The 22,666-nt window shown below is 38.4% G+C and overlaps 1 protein-coding gene and 1 non-coding gene across 2 annotated transcripts in view; one reads left to right on the top strand and one right to left on the bottom strand.

The window, feature by feature from the left end:
* Positions 1-22,445, top strand: part of LOC125241807 (LIM/homeobox protein Lhx9-like) — a 40,412-nt gene extending 17,967 nt beyond the window's left edge. The window contains exons 3-7 of the mRNA XM_048150450.1: positions 525-659; positions 2,664-2,879; positions 4,225-4,364; positions 14,927-15,156; positions 21,178-22,445. Of these exons, the coding sequence (XP_048006407.1) occupies positions 525-659; positions 2,664-2,879; positions 4,225-4,364; positions 14,927-15,156; positions 21,178-21,333 (877 nt within the window). The 3' untranslated portion in view covers positions 21,334-22,445. The remainder of the gene's footprint in view (positions 1-524; positions 660-2,663; positions 2,880-4,224; positions 4,365-14,926; positions 15,157-21,177) is intronic.
* Positions 19,204-19,275, bottom strand: Trnae-uuc. Its single transcript has one exon. It is a non-coding gene; the product is annotated as a tRNA-Glu (tRNA).
* Positions 22,446-22,666: the final 221 nt, after the last annotated feature.

The raw sequence follows: 22,666 nt of genomic DNA, 5'->3' as shown, positions 1-22,666 counted from the left end.
AATTTATCACTGATAAAATTTGAAGTATAATACGCCGGTTGGTCAGATGAGACACAGAGCGCCATCTACCGAAGCAAACAGCTATGCTGAAATACCACTTACACCCATGCGTTCTGTTAGATATAATCCTGGTCAAAAAGGGCTTAAGCAAAATGATTCCGGACGACGACGCTTTGGTCAGATATGCAACTTGAAATATGAGCGACACTTCAGGGTTATAATGCGTCAAACTTTTGTTCTCTTTTTTAATCCTATGCCAGTGCCAAGCATACGTTCCGCCTTGTGTGTTCGTAGCCTATAAAATTATATATGAACATATGAAACTCCAGGCCCCGTAGCCGAATGGCATTTCTGCGACGCCAAACGCCTTAGAAATGTATTCTGGCCCTGTCGCGCAAGAGCGATAGAGATAGATAGCTACGAAAGAGTTATTATCGTGAGCTTTTCATGAACGTTTGTGCATCCGGCTAAGCACACAGGATCAACAAACTCTGATCTTCCTAATGTTAGTATTCTGTCCCTAGATATTACTTGCTGGCGGTAGACCGCCAATGGCACGGCTCCTGCCTGCGCTGCTGCGAGTGCCGGCTGCCTCTCGACTCCGAACTGACCTGCTTCTCGAGAGACGGCAATATCTACTGCAAGGAGGACTACTACAGGTAAACTACATATACTATAGGTTAACTGGACACATGGACCCTCACTTAGAAGGCTGTGTATAAGATACGAGTAGCTCAGAGAGCCATGGAGCGCACCATGCACGGCATTAAGCTTCAAGACCGAGCGAGGAATGTCCAGATCCGAAGCCACACTAAGGTGCGGGACGGGGGTGACGTCATTTCCAAACTCATATGGCAGGACATGTTGGCCAGCCAGAATGATGGGAGGTGGACCAAAATGTTAACAGAATGGTGGCCGCTTTCGGATGTAAGAAACCCCTGGCATCCGTTGGTTGGTTGGGTGGACGACATTTGAAAAACTGCGGGGCACTTCTGGATGAGATTAGCCCAGGACCGGGATAAGTGGCGTACACGAAGAGAGGCCTATGCTCAGCAGTGGGCGAATGGCTGGAATGATGATGAGTGATGATGAACGAAGAAATCGGTTCCGTACGAATCGAATGATCTATTCTTCTGTTGTGTATAATTTTGGTGGTACAATAAACTGTTTATATATTTAGGTAATACCTATTCACTAGGTGATGCCGGCTGACCTTATTTCATATTGTGGATATTTATTTTATGTGTTAGAGTAGATTAATTTTCTATGGTACAGACTTCCAACTACTGCTGCATTCATGTTTGATATGGATTACTTGCATTTAGTTGTTTAACCAGCGATACTCATTCACGCATTTGGCTATTATAGAAATGACCTACTCGTATTTGACATATAATCGATTCTTGTTCATTTGCAATGCGAAATTTGTGCCTAAAAGCGAAAAAATGCGAAATGCGAAAATTCAAAGCGATTTCTAATTTTAATTAGTAAATGTGTATTATTTTCAATTTTAATACAACCGACTATCGTTAGCTTCAAGGGATTAAGGGACAAGATAGTTCAAATCCCACAAGGAGGTAATGCGACCTGTGAAGAAAGAAACTTTAGACCTTTTAGATTTGGGCTGGTAAATAATGTAGGTTACTCCAACTATGTCACGGAAATAAATATGCGTAGAGTACAATCACCTGAAATAATATAATTAATTTACTCTTCGAAGTTGAACAAATAATAGTATTTTATGCAACAGGCGTTTAAAGGGGGTCAAAAAAGACGAGTGGCGTGGGTAACCATTTGAGGCGAAGCCGAAAATTGTTATTAAGACGCCACGAGTATATTTTGACTCAGTTAAACACCGTTGCATACAATACTTTTTCTACGACTATGCACTTAGTTTTTAATAGTTTTCTTGAATAACTTTCGTGAAATTCATACTGTTTCCTTTATTTTGACGCAAAGGTTTGCACTGTCAGCTCAGCACGCGCGCAGTATCGTTATAACAATGCGTTGCCATGGTTACAAAGCCAAACAATGCGTTTTCAGTTTTTTCGATACTGCGCGCATGCGCTGAAAGCCGGCGGACGTTGGCTTTAGGAACAGACTTTTATGTAGGGTTTTAAAGATCTATGCACGACCCTGTAAATGACGAATAACAGTTCGGGAGTAGAAAAAAGTTTTTAAAACTTTGAAGGCCCCTCTTATAACTCTACAAATGATCGAGTCACGTTATTTCTTCCTTCAAAGATATGATTGCAGGTGACAGTACCCACGACCCTCCCCCGCCTGTCACCCGTCAACTATCGACGTGACACTTTGACAGTCGCACCGTCGCGTCGGTTAACAGTGTTGCAATTAAACCGTATGTTGTCCATACTTCAGAATATCGAACATCTGTCAATATAGGAAGTGTTCCCGACAAGATGAGCCAAGCGAAGCGCAAAGGCATGATCTGCCTTTTCGTTCAAGTGTTTCATCGTTTTATCAATCCTCATAAGGTCTGGACTCTGGATTATCCAGATAACATAATTCTCAGGGTACGATGATGACGTCAATCGATCTACGTACCTGTCGCGAGTTCATAGTCTTAAATCGTCCTAACTATACCTAGTCCGCTTTATAAGATTTTCTCTAATCAGGTTAGCACATCATCTCCCTTGTTCCAGAATGTTCTGCGTGAAGCGCTGCGCTCGCTGCGGCGCAGGCATCACCGCCAACGAGCTGGTGATGAGAGCCAGGGACGCCGTGTACCATCTCACCTGCTTCTCCTGTGCCGCCTGTGGAAGTCTTTTGTCCAAGGGAGACGTCTTCGGCATGAGGGATAACCTGGTCTACTGCAGGCCACATTATGAGCAGGAGTATGATGATGACAGCGTCTATAGGTAAGCATACTAGCCGGTGATGAGAGCCAGAGACGCCGTGTACCATCGCACCTGCTTCTCCTGTGCCGCCTGTGGAAGTCTACTGCCGAAGGGAGACGTCTCTGGCATGAGGGATAACCTGGTCTACTGTAGGCCACATTATGAGCACGATTATGATTATGACAGCGTCTATAGGTAAGGATACTAGCTGGTGATGAGAGCCAGAGAGGAGTATGATGATGAGAGCGTCTATAGGTAAGGATACTGGTGATGAGAGCCAGAGACGCCGTGTACCATCCCACCTGCTTCTGTGCCGCTTGTGGAAGTCTTCTGTACAAGGGAGATGTGTTCTGCATGAGGGATAACCTGGTCTACTGCAGGCCACACGAGCAGGATTATGATGATGAGAGCGTCTATAGGTAAGGATACTAGCTGGTGATAAGAGCCGGAGATGCCGTGTACCATCTCACCAGCTTCTTTGCCGCTTGTGGAAGTGTACTGTCCAAGGGAGACGTCTTCTGCATGAGAGATAACCTGGTCTACTGCAGGCCACATTATGAGCAGGAGTATGATGATGACGGCGTCTATAGGCAAGAATCCAAGGGTATCAAAGATCAGATCTTTAGAAAGACCAGATATTTTTTTTATATAAATTTGCATTTTGCGCATTTTTTATGGGAGCCAAATCTTTTGAGATTTCATGTTTGACCCTATAGCGAAACTCGAAAGCCGCTTACGAGTATTCCATAGCACTCAATAAATACATTCAGGTGACAATATAATCACCATGAGGGTACGGTCAACCTATTTGAATCATAGGTATATGCCACTGTAGAGCCTATGCATAGTAAACGTCAGTGTGACTTCTATGGCAAATAAAACAACGTGCAAATAAGACAGAGTTTTAAACTGGCCTAGGATTCAATTCAATTGACTGAATGTAAGTACGGTCACGGACTTTAAGTTGTTGATCCAATTCTAGCTCATTTTATACCGGACATCTCGTAGTTAAGCTATGAAGTTCCGGTATAAAATAAGCTAAAAGTGGATCAACAATTAAAGTCCGTGACTGTACATATATATAGAGGTACTAGCTTTTGCCCGCGGCTTCGCTCGCGTTAAATTCAATAATTCCAGAATGCTCCATACTAACTTCCATCTCCCATTTTAGGGAAGTGGGGGGTTAGAAAGAGAGGAAAAGTAACCTATTTCACTCTACATCCTTTAAATTATCTCCACTTAAAAAATCACGTAAAGTAGCTCCGTTTTGCCGTGAAAGACGGACAAACAAACAGACGCACACACTTTCCCATTTATAATATTAGTATGGATATTTTATAATAGTACGACTTCTAACTACCCCCAGGTGCCAAGAAATGGACAGCGAAGGCTCCCCCTCCCAGTTCTACGGCGGACCGGGTCAGAAGGGGAGGCCTAGAAAAAGGAAACTGGCGCAGTCGGATGACATGCAGGTTCAGACCATGAGGATGGCCAGCACGGCGCTAGGTCAGTACAGACACACATACACTCACGCCTGTATTCCCAAAAGGGGTGGGAAGAGCACATGAAACTGCTCAAGTTTCAGTGCCACTCGTAACAATTAAGGAGTTGAAATTGAATGAAATTGTTGATATACCTACGTACAAAATGAGGTTTACCACTCCGTTATTGGGCATTTTCAGTATTTGGGTCCCCCAATTAGCGTAAGTTGTTAACAAAAATTAACTCGCTGTCAGTTTTGTGACGACAATTAAGAATAAAATCTGTCTAAAAATTTACTTTTTTCACATTCTCAATGTACTTATGTAGATTATCGCTTAAAGTTTATGTAATTAACACAAAAACAATATTTTTATTGAAATTTCTTACACTGATTGGGGGGTCCCAAATTCCGCAAAGGCCCTATTATGACACGACAGACGACCGGTCCAGCCATTGCGAATATTTTTTTTTTTATTAACGTGTTTCATGTTTAATATACTTAGATACAAAATCTTCTTCCGTTGATTTTTGAGCTACATTAAAAAAAACTCGGAATCCGAGTCTCGGATGCGATTTGTTTACGTAAGGTCATTTGTTCACAGTAAATTCCTACTTACGTTATCTCGCTTAATGCTCTTCCTTAAAAACCTCAAGCATTCCATACCTCAAACTCTACTATTCAAACTATGAGCTAAAAAACAACACTAGAGCCTCTAGACGCTTAAAATTTAGCTGAAAACCTCCAAAAGGAAAATCGCGCCCTCCGTCCCGAATGTCAATTCATCCCGACTGAACCCACTAATGAATAGGGGACACACTGCCGAACATACTGCCGTCTCGCTCTAACCCACAGCCACCCCATAAGAGAGAAGAGTGCGGGTATAGTTTGCGCGGTTGTGAGCTCCGAGGGGGTTATTCTTCGAGCGACCTGATTAAGAGTTGGGACAGTTATTTACCGTTATAGCTTTTGATTGTAGGTTTTTTTTGATATATAATTGGTTGTGAAAATCTATATGTCATCATCAAAGGTTTGAACATGAATTTTGGACGTTTTAGAGTAGGGTACTTTATAGTGTAAATGTATGAAGAAAGAGAACAGGCCCCCCAAACGGTTACTATCAAAAATTACATAAGGTGCATTAGACCGTTTTCACATTATCCGATCCGATATCGGATGTCGGAAGGATTTCAATAGAAAAAATCCAAGATGGCGCCTGTAATGTATGGGATATCGGTCCGACATCCGATATCGGATCGGATAATGTGAAAACGCACTTAGGGTAAATCCGAATGACAGAAATGTTCGGATAATTTCGAAAGCGGAATCTTGATATGATGGAAATAATAGTGCGACTTTCGAAATTAGACGGCTTTCGGAATTACCTAAGTGCGTTTTCACATTATCCGATCCGATATCGGATGTCGGACCGATATCCCATACATTACAGGCGCCATCTTGGATTTTTTCTATTGAAATCCTTCCGACATCCGATATCGGATCGGATAATGTGAAAACGGTCTAATGCGCCTTACTAACTGTACTACCGGCCTGGCATAGTGGATAGTCTCTGGTGGACCTAGGTTTGAAACCCGTTGTGACTACAAGAAACTATTAGGTATCGTAATGTTCATTGAGTATTTTTTCCCGATTTTTAACTCCCTTGTCTTGGCGACTGAATCCATTTAGCGAATATTTGGTGAACTTAAAATCTAAGAGTAAATATAATACCTACCTATATCACCTATAACTTATTTATGCATATCATATCATAAAACACTCTTATAAAACTATCAGTAGATTTAGATCACCTCGCCCGCTCAGCTGCTTATTTGCAAACACTGCTAAAATCAAACCCTTTCTCTGCCGCATACAATTTTTCAAGACCCTCGACCAACTTACCAAATAAAAAAGTCTTATAACCTAATTCAACTATATGCGCTTACGTCCTTTCTCTTCCAACGCCTTATTAGCTTTATTGATGCTTCGATGAAGATACGACACGGACTTCATATTTGAAAACGTCGTAAGCGCCATTAGCGTTGTATGAAAAGATTGTCGTTTTTAAACGGTTGTTGTTATAAGTGTGTTGGGACAACAGGGCTCTTGAATTCTTGTATGTAAAGTCACGTTGTTTTAGATTGATAGTGGAAACTGTGTTTTGACACGTTTTTTCTGCCCTTTCTATGATAAATCCCAGTATACTTAAAATACAAAGATTATAAAAAATAACTGTAATTTATTGCACTAGTTGCAAACGGCTTTAGTTTTTAGGGTTCTGTACAAATAAGGTAGGTACAAAATTAACCCTTATGGTGCGGCTCTGTCCGTCGGTCTGTCTGTGACATTACATAAGGTACAGCGGAGCAATTTCGACTGGGGGACAAATAAAATAAATATAGTTATTTGTTATACAAGGGGGCAAAGTTGTTTTTTAACGCCGAGTGTGGGATTGAAAAACGAGCAAGTGAAAGGATTCTATAGTTGAACCACGAGCGAAGCGAGTGGTTCGAGAATAGAATCCTGAACTTAGCGAGTTTTTCAATACACGAGAAGTAAAATACATTTGCACACGTGTCAAAACTTTTCCCCTCACTATAGCGAGGAAACTACAACGCAAAAAATGCGTTTATCACTATTTCCAGTACTTTCACAGGTGGTAAATCATCTTCATTACTAGATTCACCTAATGTTATCAATTTTAAAGCAGTTAATTTTACTTTATTCAAGGTAAAATTACTTTTCTCAAACATGCAATGAAATATTGTCTTTACGTTCCTTAAAATGGGCTGGGAACTTTGAAACTTTGTGTTTACAATAGGATAAGATATAAATAATGTAATTGATTTAGGCTCAGATATCATACTTATTAAAAATATACCTACGCCAATTTTCAATTTTTTTAAATTATTAAGTCCTAAGTGCATGAGAAGATTAAGTATCGCCCATTTTTAGGGTTCCGTAGTCAACTAGGAACCCTTATAGTTTCGCCATGTCTGTCTGTCCGTCCGTCCGTCCGTCCGTCCGCGGATAATCTCAGTAACCATTACCACTAGAAAGCTGAAATTTGGTACCAATATGTATATGAATCACGCCGACAAAGTGCAAAAATAAAAAATGGAAAAAAATGTTTTATTAGGGTACTCCCCCTACATGTAAAGTGGGGGCTGAATTTTTTTTTCATTTCAACCCTAACGTATGATATATTGTTGGATAGGTATTTAAAAATGAATAAGGGTTTGCTAACATCGTTTTTTGATAATATTTATATTTTCGGAAATAATCGCTCCTAAAGGAAAAAAAAGTGCGTCCCCCCCCTGTAACTTTTGAACCATATGTTTAAAAAATATGAAAAAAATCGCAAAAGTAGAACTTTATAAAGACTTTCTAGGAAAATTATTTTGAACTTGATAGGTTCAGTAGTTTTTGAAAAAAATACGGAAAACTACGGCACCCTACACTGAGCGTGGCCCGACACGCTCTTGGCCGGTTTTCATCAAAAGGTACCTAAAGTGGCACTCAAACTGTACTGTGGACAATTGTATTAAGATACAAACAAACTACGCCCTTATGATAAGCGACTATAGTAACTTTAAACCAAGAACCCCACAACACAATTGTGAATATTTTTAATAATGCATATAACCACTCATAAAACTCCCATATAATATAACTAATGTTAATATCCGTTATCCAAACCAATTGCGAGACCCACAATAAAAAATAATTACACAACACTAGACTTAAATCACTCGGACTGTCCAATATATTTAATTATAAACTTAATAATTGGGTCGATCCACTTCGCTGACCAAAAACGCCAGCGATGTATGAATTCACTAAAAAACTTTAAAACGACTTTACTCTAATCCAACACAGACTATTATAAACTGTATATTTTACACTCTAGTGTTTAAAACTATGAGATATCTTTTTCATTGTGCCTTTTAAAGTAAAAGTCACAAAAATGTATAAATTTTGGTCTTGTACCGCTGTGGGGTCGTCGGTTATCTTTTGATCTAGGAATGTACTATTAGGAGTATATTTATCATTTGTTGTTTGTTTGAGTGTCGCCACCTGGTGAGTTCGGACGTCAGGTGATTTGTACTGTTAAAATATTCGCTTTGTTTATATGACTAATTATTAAACAATAGAATATAAATATTAAACAGAATTAGGCCTGATTTAGACGGCGTGTGAACTCGCATGCGATTTTGGTTACATTGCGGGCTGTTGAGATGACATCCAATTTTGCACAGCCATCAAATACTGCAATGTTATAGAACTCGTATGCGAGTTCTCGCACCATCTAAATGGGCCCTTAAGCACAAATATATATTTGAATATAAATATAAATTCATATTCATAAGTACCTATGTAATTAAGGTAAATACTATTAAGCCAAAAACTTTTGGAGTTACCTAGTAAAAAAATAATAAAATAGCTGATTAGATTAAATCACTTAATTATCTTACTTTTAGTTACTTTAGCAGTCGGATCGATTTACTTTCCCCGGAATAATTCCCGCCAATGAATATGAACTGTCTGCTCGTTTGCCTCCTAAGTCACACAATATTTAGTAAGGTACAGCGAGACAAATCCCGACTGGGGGGCAATTGTAACTGATCCGTTTCTTCCATAATTAGACTATTAAGTATAGTTCCACATGTACCCACTAATCACGCGTGCCCTATAAAACCAGTGGACACTCTAATTAATAAGTACCTAGTGCAAACATTTAAAACATGAAAATAATGGATCAGAACATTTGTTTAGTCGCTTAGCACCTATAGTACAAGCTTTGCTTAGTTTGGGGATAAGTTGATCTGTGTAAGGAGTCTCCAATATTTATGTTATTTTTCCCCTCACTAGCTCGGAAACACGCGTTTTATCCTTTAAAACGCATATTATCCACTAGTAGGTAATAGTACATTACATCAGAGGCCGGGAAAATGAGGATTTCCGGCCAAGTGGGTATATACGGCCGAGCGAGCGTGCGAGCGAGGCCGGATAGGGATACGAGGCCGGGAATCCGTTTTCACGCCGAGGCATGTATAGTGCTTTTCTCAAACATACAATGAAATAAAAAAAAATGCTCTAAAGGACAATATTTTATAAAAAAAAGTTACTTTGCAGGCCTAGGCCTAAAAAATAATATGAAATCCCTTTACAGTCCTCTCGAGTTGTTGCGCCCAAAAAGCGATACTTCCCAGCCCATTTTAAGGAACGTAAAGACAATATTTCATTGCATGTTTGAGAAAAGTAATTTTACCTTGAATAAAGTAAAATTAACTGCTTTAAAATTGATAACATTAGGTGAATCTAGTAATGAAGATGATTTACCACCTGTGAAAGTACTGGAAATAGTGATAAACGCATTTTTTGCGTTGTAGTTTCCTCGCTATAGTGAGGGGAAAAGTTTTGACACGTGTGCAAATGTATTTTACTTCTCGTGTATTGAAAAACTCGCTAAGTTCAGGATTCTATTCTCGAACCACGAGCGAAGCGAGTCCTCATTAAAAATCGAAATCCTCATTTTCCCGGCCTCTGATGTAATGTACTATTACCTACTAGTGGATAATATGCGTTTTAAAGGATAAAACGCGTGTTTCCGAGCTAGTGAGGGGAAAAATAACATAAATATTGGAGACTCCTTACACAGATCAACTTATCCCCAAACTAAGCAAAGCTTGTACTATAGGTGCTAAGCGACTAAACAAATGTTCTGATCCATTATTTTCATGTTTTAAATGTTTGCACTAGGTACTTATTAATTAGAGTGTCCACTGGTTTTATAGGGCACGCGTGATTAGTGGGTACATGTGGAACTATACTTAATAGTCTAATTATGGAAGAAACGGATCAGTTACAATTGCCCCCCAGTCGGGATTTGTCTCGCTGTACCTTACTAAATATTGTGTGACTTAGGAGGCAAACGAGCAGACAGTTCATATTCATTGGCGGGAATTATTCCGGGGAAAGTAAATCGATCCGACTGCTAAAGTAACTAAAAGTAAGATAATTAAGTGATTTAATCTAATCAGCTATTTTATTATTTTTTTACTAGGTAACTCCAAAAGTTTTTGGCTTAATAGTATTTACCTTAATTACATAGGTACTTATGAATATGAATTTATATTTATATTCAAATATATATTTGTGCTTAAGGGCCCATTTAGATGGTGCGAGAACTCGCATACGAGTTCTATAACATTGCAGTATTTGATGGCTGTGCAAAATTGGATGTCATCTCAACAGCCCGCAATGTAACCAAAATCGCATGCGAGTTCACACGCCGTCTAAATCAGGCCTAATTCTGTTTAATATTTATATTCTATTGTTTAATAATTAGTCATATAAACAAAGCGAATATTTTAACAGTACAAATCACCTGACGTCCGAACTCACCAGGTGGCGACACTCAAACAAACAACAAATGATAAATATACTCCTAATAGTACATTCCTAGATCAAAAGATAACCGACGACCCCACAGCGGTACAAGACCAAAATTTATACATTTTTGTGACTTTTACTTTAAAAGGCACAATGAAAAAGATATCTCATAGTTTTAAACACTAGAGTGTAAAATATACAGTTTATAATAGTCTGTGTTGGATTAGAGTAAAGTCGTTTTAAAGTTTTTTAGTGAATTCATACATCGCTGGCGTTTTTGGTCAGCGAAGTGGATCGACCCAATTATTAAGTTTATAATTAAATATATTGGACAGTCCGAGTGATTTAAGTCTAGTGTTGTGTAATTATTTTTTATTGTGGGTCTCGCAATTGGTTTGGATAACGGATATTAACATTAGTTATATTATATGGGAGTTTTATGAGTGGTTATATGCATTATTAAAAAGATTCACAATTGTGTTGTGGGGTTCTTGGTTAAAAGTCACTATAGTCGCTTATCATAAGGGCGTAGTTTGTTTGTATCTTAATACAATTGTCCACAGTACAGTTTAAGTGCCACTTTAGGTACCTTTTGATGAAAAATGGGCGATACTTAATCTTCTCATGCACTTAGGACTTAATAATTAAAAAAAAATTGAAAATTGGCGTAGGTATATTTTTTTTTGCGTAGACACATTGGCACCGTCTCACCTCCAACGGACCAAGATAAAAGCGGGCGCAGCGGCAGAAAGTGCCGAAATTTGGAAACGTAATAAATACAAAAGTCTTGGCAAAGAATACCTTTTTGTACCCTTTGGTGTAGAAACTCTAGGTCCATGGGGCCCCAGCGCGAACAAGTTGTTCACAGAAATCGCGAAGCGTCTGGTTGAGGTAACTGGTGACCGAAGAGCTGGCGACTTCCTCGCTCAACGTATCAGCATTGCGATACAGCGAGGAAATGTCGCCAGTATCCTTGGTACAATGCCTCAAGGGCCTATTTTAGACATTAGCTAGCTTTTAAGTTTAGTCTTAGTTTCTTATATAATTATTTAATAAGTAGGTATGATATCTGAGCCTAAATCAATTACATTATTTATATCTTATCCTATTGTAAACACAAAGTTTCAAAGAGTTTTAAATGAAAGCATAACTAATTACATATGTATATCCGTTTGCACGGTGAAGGAAAACAAATTTTGCTGCAGATCTTAAGACGCTACAGGAGCGAAAATGCTAAAATAGAAAGGACTCCCCGTCAATTTAAGAATTCTATTTTAATATATGTGTTATTTATTATCTAGATTTATCGAAAAAAAATGTCCATTCAGAACAACTCAGTTAAAAGATATTGCGAAAAAATCTTTGAAATCGAGGTTTCGCTCTCGGATTTTATTTTTTTATAGACTAGCCTAGACAAAGATGTGGCCTACCATGGCGCTCCATGCTAGCTCGCTGAGCAGGGCGACAGTATCTCTCTATAGTAGATCACGTCTTTTTCTAATTGTATCAGTGAGATAAGGACGGGTGACGGGTAGTCTATCGCGCGGCCACATAATCTCACGTCACACGTGCTGGACCTGCAGAACCTGCCTGTTACCCTGGATATGAAGGTTGCCGGTAAAGAATTGAATTTAAATACAAGTTTTCACTAATAGCATTTAATTTGTACACACCTGGCATACTCGTAGATATATTATCCCCATTAATATCTAGCACGCTATAAATACAAAGTATCACCCTCTTCAGTGATATCAAGATAATCCTTATTTTTCAATTTCTCGGCCGAGGCGCTTTGGAGCTAATTACTTTAAAAACCAGTCAAGCGCGAGTTGGACTCCCATACCGATGGTTCCGCACATTTTTTTTTATTTTTTTGTTCTTTGCAAGTTGTATATAGTTAGGTGACCATATTTTCTTTCGTCCAAATCTCAAAGTTTTAAGTTAACCGAAAGTAATATACGGGACATGTAGAAAAATACGTAATATTATGGGTTTTGGGCCTATCAAACATAAATAATGGTAGACCATTTTAAATGGCACGTAGAAAAGCCTACAAAATAGGAGCATCACCCGTCACGTACAACTGCACATAGCAAATTAATGGTTTAGTTGTTTCTTTTGAGAACCCCAAAAATAGACAGCTGATTTGCCTTTAGATCTTATCTATTTAACCTTCGAACAAAAGCCTAATCACATAAGTATTCAATTAAATATAAGCCCTTTTATTAATATTTTATAAGTTTCTGTTAATGGGACCGCTGGCCAGTGGCCACCCTAAACGTTTTAAGTTTGCGGTGTTTTGGGGCAATTAGAAACATTTGTTTTTCAATTATGTTTATTAATATGAATGATGAATGACGTTTTAAGTCGTTTTTATTTTTACGATGGTTTTTGTTGTGAATTAGTGTCTAAGAAGCTTTGCATATTAACGAAAGTGAAAGAATTGTGGTATGTATATAGTAAGACCATTTTTTTTAAATAAATACCTGTTATTAATTTTAGTGATAAGTATAAAGTTAGAATAGGTAAAGTTAAAATAGTTAAAATAAGTAAGTAGCTATTGAATAGTAATTTTGATTTTAGCTAAGTACCTAAAATCAGAATTAATAAAACTAAGGCAACTTATAGGTAATTACCGTTGTTTAAAAGTCTTGTACACCAGACACCTTGATTCGTCTCGGCGTTCGTAATGTAATTTTAGATTCTGGTAATAGTGATAATTTCACTACTTATTCACTTTCTCCGTACATACAATGACTATTTTACGGAATCAAGTAGGTAACGTATTCTAAAACTCCAAAAAAAATATGCTAGATGCTCAGGTCAAGATTTTCATTTCTTAGGTCTTTTCTCACTGCCATCTTAATCCCATCAAAGTTATTTCTAACAAAACAGTTAACGAATCCCCCAAGTAGGTACAAAAGGTTTCCCAAAACGTCAATACTCATAACAGAAAGTCAGTCTCATTTGAAGCTATGCCATTGTCTATATCGTCCGGCGGAACCAAAGATTGCAGCAAAAACAGACCGCTTCCCGCGCCTCGGATGTGGTTGCACGGTGCACTGCCACACCCAACTGGCTCATTCTGGACCTTATGATGTTAACAACACTACTTAACACTGGTCAGAATTATAGCTTTCAATAATAAATCTTTTGCGCAAGATTCCCAGCGTCAAAACATGGCACACTAAGGTTTGCACCAAACCGTCTGTCATCGATAAAGCGTTCGCTAAATTTTATTGTACGGAAAGTTACACGATGTTGTGTGACGATGATCAGTCTGTACTTAGTTAAACTGAAAAACAACACTAGGCTCTTCTCATGGTGGTGAGTTCAGTAAATTTGCGTACATATGCCCAACGAATGTTCGGGTCAGCAACGTGCATGTAACACCTCCGCAGTGGCGAGCATTCAACGAATGTTCGGGTCAGCAACGTGCATGTAGCACCTCCGCAGTGGCGAGCATTCAACGAATGTTCGGGTCAGCAACGTGCATGTAACACCTCCGCAGTGGCGAGCATTCAACGAATGTTCGGGTCAGCAACGTGCATGTAACACCTCCGCAGTGGCGAGCATTCAACGAATGTTCGGGTAACACCATTCAACGAATGTTCGGGTCAGCAACGCATGTAACACCTCCGCAGTGCATTATGTTCGGGTCAGCACCTCCGCAGTGGCGAGCATTCAACGAATGTTCGGGTCAGCAACGTGCATGTAACACCTCCGCAGTGGCGAGCATTCAACTGCGAGCATTCAACGAATGTTCGGGTCAGCAACGTGCAACACCTCCGCAGTGGCGAGCATTCAACGAATGTTCGGGTCAGCAACATGTTCAGGCCTCCGCAGTGGCGACGAATGTTCGGGTCAGCAACGTGCATGTAACACCTCCGCAGTGGCGAGCATTTATGTTCGGGTCAGCAACGTGCTTAGCAGGCTTATTTTCCACTGACAATATAAATCTTTAACTAAGTATCTAGTTTTAAAGTAACAAAAATCTAAAAAAAATGAATTATGAATGGTCAACTAAAAAAGATATAATACACAAAGAAAAAGCAATCAAGTCCACTGGTTACCACGCGGCTACCGTCGTTATCTAGACCACCCGGCATCAATATTAATATTAATACATAGTAATTACAATTTTATTTGTTCCCCAATTCTACCTATGGATTACGAAATTCTCTCCTTCCAGAAATCCTCCACCGCGGCGACCTGTCATCGTCAATGGAGTCCCTAGCGTACGACTCCGGCGCAGCGTCCCCGGGCTCCGTGAGCAGCTCGCGCACCAAGCGCATGCGCACCAGCTTCAAACACCACCAACTTCGGACCATGAAGTCATACTTCGCGGTTAACCAAAACCCAGACGCTAAGGACTTGAAGCAACTTGCTCAGAAGACTGGGCTTTCCAAAAGAGTGCTACAGGTATGTCCACTGTCTACCTTATCCTTTATCTGTAGTGTTAGATTACTGTAAGAAGCACGCGCGATAAGCGCATGCGCACCAGCTTCAAACACCACCAACTTCGGACCATGAAGTCATACTTCGCGGTTAACCAAAACCCAGATAATTATTTTTAAAATCGGGACTTAATCGCGTAACATGACTACACATTAAACAGTGTCAGTGTCAAACAGTGTCAGTGTATGTTAAAGTGTCAGTGTCAGTGTTGCGTGTCGACAGAGTAACATCCCTAGTGCGCAAACAGTTCAAGTTGATAATCAAAACCAAGTGCGGGTAGTTCGAAAAACTCGCGCGGCTGTCAGAAGGTGTTGATATCATTTCAAGCCAGTCTTCTCCGAGACCACGGGGACAACGCCGTCCCTGAAACGTTGGAGGTCAGTTTAATAATGTAGTCATACGCGATTAAGTCCCGATTTTAAATAGTATTTTATACAATCGTGATATAATACAAAGCTTTTCAGTCGAGTACCATGTTTAGGCCACGAAGCTTGCTGAGTGGCCTAATAGTACGGCACGAGAGTGAAAAGCTTAGTTATATCACTATTGTATACAATACTTTTTCTACGAGTCATCATCTTCATCATCAATGGACGGAAATCTCATCATTCATGCAAGTTAAAATTAATATTAATAGCGTCGTTCACCTTTGTATCAACATCGAATTACCTAGCAACCAATTGTTTGTAATAACCGTCTCTGATTGGCCGATAACGCGACAAATAAAAAAAAATGTATTTCAGATGCAAAAAAATTTGCCAGGTATCGCAAATTAGTATAGAAATTGTATGATGTTCTATTTTTGAAATTATTATTACAGTTAACTTAAAGTCAACTATAATGAGATTACATATATATTATTATAGTTGAGTCAGAACTGCCATAGAGTATCCAACACTGAAAAGTTAGCACTTATAGTTTAGTCTGTGGTGTCCTAATTGACAGATTACAGTCGACGAGTAGAAAAATTCATTATGTGTAATAATCGTGAAAGTTTAAATCTGTGTTTTGCAAAAGCCAGATGCTTAGCACTTGAAGCAACTTGCTCAGAAGACTGGCCTTTCCAAAAGAGAGCAACAGGTACGTTACTAAGATCTACCTTAACTTACTCCTTTATCTATTATGTAAAAATTAAAATTTTGAAAAAACCCCCGACCACGACATAGTAGACCGATTTTCCGACTACCTTAACTTTCAAACAAAAAAACTAAATATAAATCGGTTCATACGTTCGGGAGCTAGGATACCACAGACAGACACACAGACTGACAGACAGAGAGACAGACAGACAGACAGATACGTCAAACTTATAACACCCCGTCGTTTTTGCGTCGGGGGTTTACAGACAATAATGTAAAAACCGAACTAAATAATAACATACTTAAGTGTTACCTAAATATTAGGTTACTGATACTTGCATTAACTCATTAATAGGATCTGATTTAAAATTTCATTTTTTTTTAATAGAAAAAAAATTAATTTTTTTTTATTTTATTTTATTTATTTGGTTCACCAACAACTGTTTACACTGGCCCATGAAAAAATTGAAATTTATACAAGCAAATGGTTTACAGACTGTGCAACAATTACTTACAGGTAAACACAGCATGCGTTTCATACAAAGAAATACTAGAAAAGGTCCCGCAAACAATAACTTATTAAATATATAATTAAGGTAACTGATTCTTCTAGAGATGATTCAGTACACTAGATGTGGATAGATAACTATGTACTTGCTGTTTAAATTTACTTAGCGAGTCAAAATGTATGTCAGTGTGATCACTACACGCATTAAGAAGCTTACAGAACCGTGGCACAGGCGAGCTGCTGCCATAAACAGTTCGTCTGAGAGGTAGGACATAGAGGAGGAAAATGGGTTGCGTGGAATTCGAGCCGGAGCGCGGAAAGACAATAGTTGTAATAACTCTAAACAATCTATTTTTGACCTCAACAATTTGTACAAGAAAATGGCATCCGAGATTCTAAAACGTAATTCTAAGGAGTCCATCCGAAAATGTTGTAATCTACTTTTATATGAGGGCTATATTAATAAAATTTTTTTTAAAATACCAGCAGAAAATGATATGTGACGTACGAACCGCTTTTGTACACGCTCTATCCTTAAAGAATGGGTTGCATAGTGCGGACGCCACACTACACTGCAGTATTCCATGACACTTCTCACATAGCTGTTGTATAATAATATTTTTGTTGTTCCTGATTTGAAATTTTTTCCATTTCTTATGACAAATCCTAACATTTTTGATGATTTCTTAATAATATTTTCTATGTGAGGTAAAAATGTGAGCTTTTGATCGAAAAGTACACCTAGGTCACGTATTGTGCTCACCTCCTGAATAGGTGTGTCGTTGATGTCATACTTAGAATCTATCGCGTTATGTTTTCTAAAGAATTTTATATGCATGCACTTGTTCGCGTTTAAAAACATTTTGTTATTATGACACCGTTCGACGACCCTACACAAGTCAGCTTGCAACAATTTTACATCAATATCGGAGTCGATAGTACGAACAAACTTCAAGTCATCGGCGTACATGAAAACATTCGAATGAATAATGCTATTTGGGAGGTCATTTATAAATATATTGAAAAGGACAGGGCCTAGGTGCGATCCTTGCGGGACTCCTGACGTTATGCTATAAGACGAGGATTGGAACCCATTCACTACCACCTGAAATTGCCTGTCCACCAGGTAAGATTCCAGCCATTTCAGCAAAGCACCGAACCCATATGCTGACAATTTTTTTAGCAATATTTTATGGCAGACTTTGTCGAATGCTTTGCTGAAATCAGTATAAATTACATCAGCCTGCTTACCCCCATCAATCGCCCTCACCAGTAGTTCAGTAAACAAGACCAAATTTGTTGATGTAGATCTATTACTCACAAATCCATGTTGGTAACTACTTAAATAAGTTCTAAAGTGACTCTGAATATAAGGGCACACAATGGACTCAAATATCTTCGCAAATGTAGAGAGAATAGATATCGGCCTATAGTTTGAGACTAAGTGATCCTCTCCTGATTTGAATACTGGCACAACTTTTGCCCTTTTCCATTGCTCAGGAAAACAGCCAGTTGATAACGATTTATTATAAATTAAACTCAGCGGTCTAACTAACTCTGAGGCACATGACTTAATGAAAAAGGGGGGGATTCCATCCGGTCCTGCTCCCTTATTGATATCAATTCCTTTAAGTTTTGTTAATATAGCATCATCATCATCTGTTTATTTCTAAGAAACGTACATGCATTTATAATATACTTAACTGCTAATCTTAAATTGAAAAGATTATTTGAGAAATACTCGGGTACTCGGGATAATCGGGATAGTGCATGGGTTTTAAAAGATAATTAATATTTTACAATAATAACACTTGAATGCAAATTTACTTTTAGCAGCAGTTCTCGAAAAGTTTGTACAAAAATTAAGGGAAAAGTTAAATTTATTTTTATTAATTCCTATTTTGTTACCAAGATTTTGTCGATGAATTGAGATTTTATTAAGTTTTATTTCGTCATTAAGGTTCTCTAGTATCTATATTTTCTTAATTATAACAATTATCCTGTATATATCTTACGAAAGTCGAATTATATTACTAAATGTTGGTAACAAAATAGGATCAATTAAAATTTGCTGACGTGGCATTGTACAAAGTTGACGGGAATTGCTGTTAGAGTGACGCTCATAACAGTTTTTATCTTATTTATGCTGCATTTAATTAAATAAATAAATGTTGTGTATTTTAAAATATTTATAATCTTTTGAATAACATTTTACACATATTATAAGTAGGAAAATGTGTGTGTGTCTGTTTGTTTGTCCGTCTTTCACGGCAAAACGAAGCGACAAATAGACGTGATTTTTAAGTGGAGATAGTTGAAGGCATGGAGAGTGACAAAGGCTACTTTTTGTCTCTTTCTAACGCGAACAAAGACGCGGGCAAAAGCTAGTCAGAACATAAATAAACAAACAAAAAAATAAAAACATTCCCGTACCGGGAATCGAACCCGAGCCTCCTGGGTGAAAGCCAGGTATCCTAGCCACTAGACCATACGGGATTGAAGGAAGACGGCGAAATTTCGGTACCGCTACTGCACAGTACAGCGCCATCTATCGCGACTGTCTGTCACGGTTACAATCATTGATCGATGACAAAGACCTATATAACTTCGTATAGTCAGATAAAGTCTAAGAAAAAAACGTACCCCAAACCCATACAGAAAAAGGTACGGTGAGCTAGATGGCGACACATCTTTGGGGTACGCTCGGCTAGATGGCGCTAATATTAATATTTGTCACTTTTAAACATATCAAGTTAAGAATATGGGCCAATTTGTCAAAACTGAGTTTCAAAAGTTTTAAGACTGTGTCGAGAGATGGCAGTCTATGCACTGTGATTACACATTTTACTTTGACAGTAACTCTCTTTAATATTCGATCCTCTTTGTCGATGATAACGACTATCACAACTCACGAGTGACTAGCTATCTAGTGTTTTTTTATAGGTAATCTACAGTCATATACTTGTTTTGTACTAGCATTTACCCGCGGCTTCGCTCGCGTTAGAAACAGACAAAAAGTAGCCTATGTCACTCTCCATCCCCTCATCTCCACTTAAAAAAATAAATGAGTTTTTTTTTTAATCACGTCAATTCGTCGCTCCGTTTTGCCGCGAAAGACCGACAAACAAACGGACACAAACACTTTCCCATTTATAATTGTCTCCAGTGTCATTAAAAAAATAACCGGCCAAGAGCGTGTCGGGCCACGCTCAGTGTAGGGTTCCGTAGTTTTCCGTATTTTTCTCAAAAACAACTGAACCTATCAAGTTCAAAACAATTTTCCTAGAAAGTCTTTATAAAGTTCTACTTTTGTCATTTTTTCATATTTTTTAAACATATGGCACAGAATATATAATAGTACAAGTACATATGGTTCAAAAGTTAAAGGGGGGGACGCACTTTTTTTTCCTTTAGGAGCGATTATTTCCGAAAATATTAATATTATCAAAAAACGATTTTAGAAAACCCTTATTCATTTTTAAATACCTATCCAACAATATATCACACGTTGGGTTTGGAATGAAAAAAAATATCATCCCCCACTTTACATGTAGGGGGAGTACCCTAATAAAACATTTTTTGCCATTTTTAACCGACTTCAAAAAAGGAGGAGGTTCTCAATTCGACGGAATGTTTTTTTTTTTATTTTTTTTTGTATGTATGTTACTCGATATCTCCGAGAATCGTAGACCGATTTTCAAAATTTTTTTTTTGATCGAACGGGTATAACCCCGAGATGGTCCCATTGGCACCAAGTCGTGGTCTGATGATGGGATCTTGGAGAAATCGAGGGAACTCTTCAAATGTTATAGGCACATGTAATGTTTTTTGTGTATTTTTCAAAGGTGCACCAGTATTTGCGCCTGATGGTAATAATTTTATGTGGCTGAGCTGATGATGGAAGGTCAACTCCTCAATGGTTAGGAGTTAAAGGACAATTCTTTCACTACTGTACATATATTCGGACTGATACATATAATATCATTAGGAACCACTAAAAATTAGCAAGGCGACAAACAGGTCTGGTACCGACTACAAAAATAATTGATTTCAGTTTAGATTATTCTAGTGCTAACGGTTACTGAGATTATCCGCGGACGGACGGACGGACGGACGGACAGACAGACAGACAGACAGACATGGCGAAACTATAAGGGTTCCTAGTTGATTTGATCTATAGATTAACATGACTGAGTTGTTTTCGCCCGTAAAAGTATAAAAATAGTTTGCTGTTTTTAAGACATAATAAAAAGTAGCCTGGATTAATCAATAAGATAAACTTTAAAAAAGTGTCAAGTAGCCTATTGTAATGAAATTCACATGGGGAATCTCGTTCAAATCGAAATCAGGTTTTAGAATCTTCCTGATGAGTTGATAACACCTTGTACTTTTTTTCAGGTATGGTTCCAAAACGCCCGCGCGAAGTGGCGACGCAACATAATGCGCCAGGAGACCAACCCTCCCTCCCATCCCATTCAACCCCCCCTCATGTTAGAACTACAGACCTTGGACGAGAACGCCCACCATCCTGTACAGTTCTCTGATATGTACTAGCGCTAGGCAAAGTTGCCCGCTGAGGCTAAGTTGCAATTTGGTGAAACGTCTGAGTTGGTTGCAAAGTTGTGTAACGAAGTATGAGTAATGTATGTATATAATGTCGCAGGACAGGAGGAAGTTGCACTTTGATGCGATGTTACTGTATGAGGAAAACACTGTTGGTGATTACGGTATGGAGACGCGATGGGACACCATTGCTTGCCCAATGGGGCAAAGATGCCCACGAAGGTAAAGTTGCACTTTTGTACAACGTTGTTGCAATATGTAAGTATCAGCGGTGGGCAAAATCACAATTGGGCAAAGTTGCAGACAGGGGCAAAGTTGCACTTAAGTGAGAAAATTAGAGTTAGTTGAAACGTTAGTTTGGTGCAATTTAGAATATGGGTAATATATGTACTATAGAATTTTGAAATGGCTACTATTAACATTCCAGTTTATATATAGGTACGTATCATAACCAATAAAATATTCACCGGTATGAAGAATTTAAGAAAGAGTAGGAAAATCCATGCTAATTTTGTTTTGTGTAAAAATATTACTGGTACAGGTAATTTAGCATAGACACCCTATAAAATACCGTGTTTGTTTCCTATAGTTTTAATTATTATGTATATAAGTGATACTAGTCATGTTATTGAATCACATACTAGCCGATTAGTAATTACCCTCGTTTAGGTAAGTACATAATAAGTAGTAAGCTGAAACCGAAACTATAAAAAATACCCCAAACAGGTCAAAGAGGGCCCAGCGCGAACACTGAACTGAAGTTCACATATTGCATATTTTTCTTTCCCTCTAATTATGGCCTTTGGAAAAAAGAGAAAGTTGGTATCTTTGTCAAGTTTTAGGAACTTAGGTCTGAAACCAGAGTTATACTTAACTTTTAAAAAATAAGGCTGTATGTTGTACAGACTTAGTTTAGTTCTGTCATAGCATAGGCAGAAAACACCCGTGCGTTTACTAGGTATACTAGTAATCATAGCAATAACCTAACCACAAAATTAAATTATGATAAAGCCCCCGACATTAGTGGGCCGATTTTCATGAAACATGGCTAAGAACAGTAAGAACACTCCCAACTAACTCAGTTTTCAAACAAAAAAAATGAAATCTAAATCGGTGCATCCGTACGGGAGAGACAGACAGACAAACAAACAAACAGACAGACAGATACGTCAAACTTATAACACCCCGTCGTTTTTGCGTCGGAGGTTAAAAATAGTAGTTTAATTTTATAATACCTACTGAAGATTATTAAGGAAAATGTAACTTGAATGTATCGTCAGAAATTGTCGTAAGGCGCAGTTTGTGCAAAAATATTTGGGCTACG

This window comes from Leguminivora glycinivorella, chromosome Z (genome assembly GCF_023078275.1).
Source record: "Leguminivora glycinivorella isolate SPB_JAAS2020 chromosome Z, LegGlyc_1.1, whole genome shotgun sequence".
Lineage (NCBI taxonomy): Eukaryota > Metazoa > Arthropoda > Insecta > Lepidoptera > Tortricidae > Leguminivora > Leguminivora glycinivorella.
This window is presented reverse-complemented; position numbering and strand designations above follow the sequence as displayed.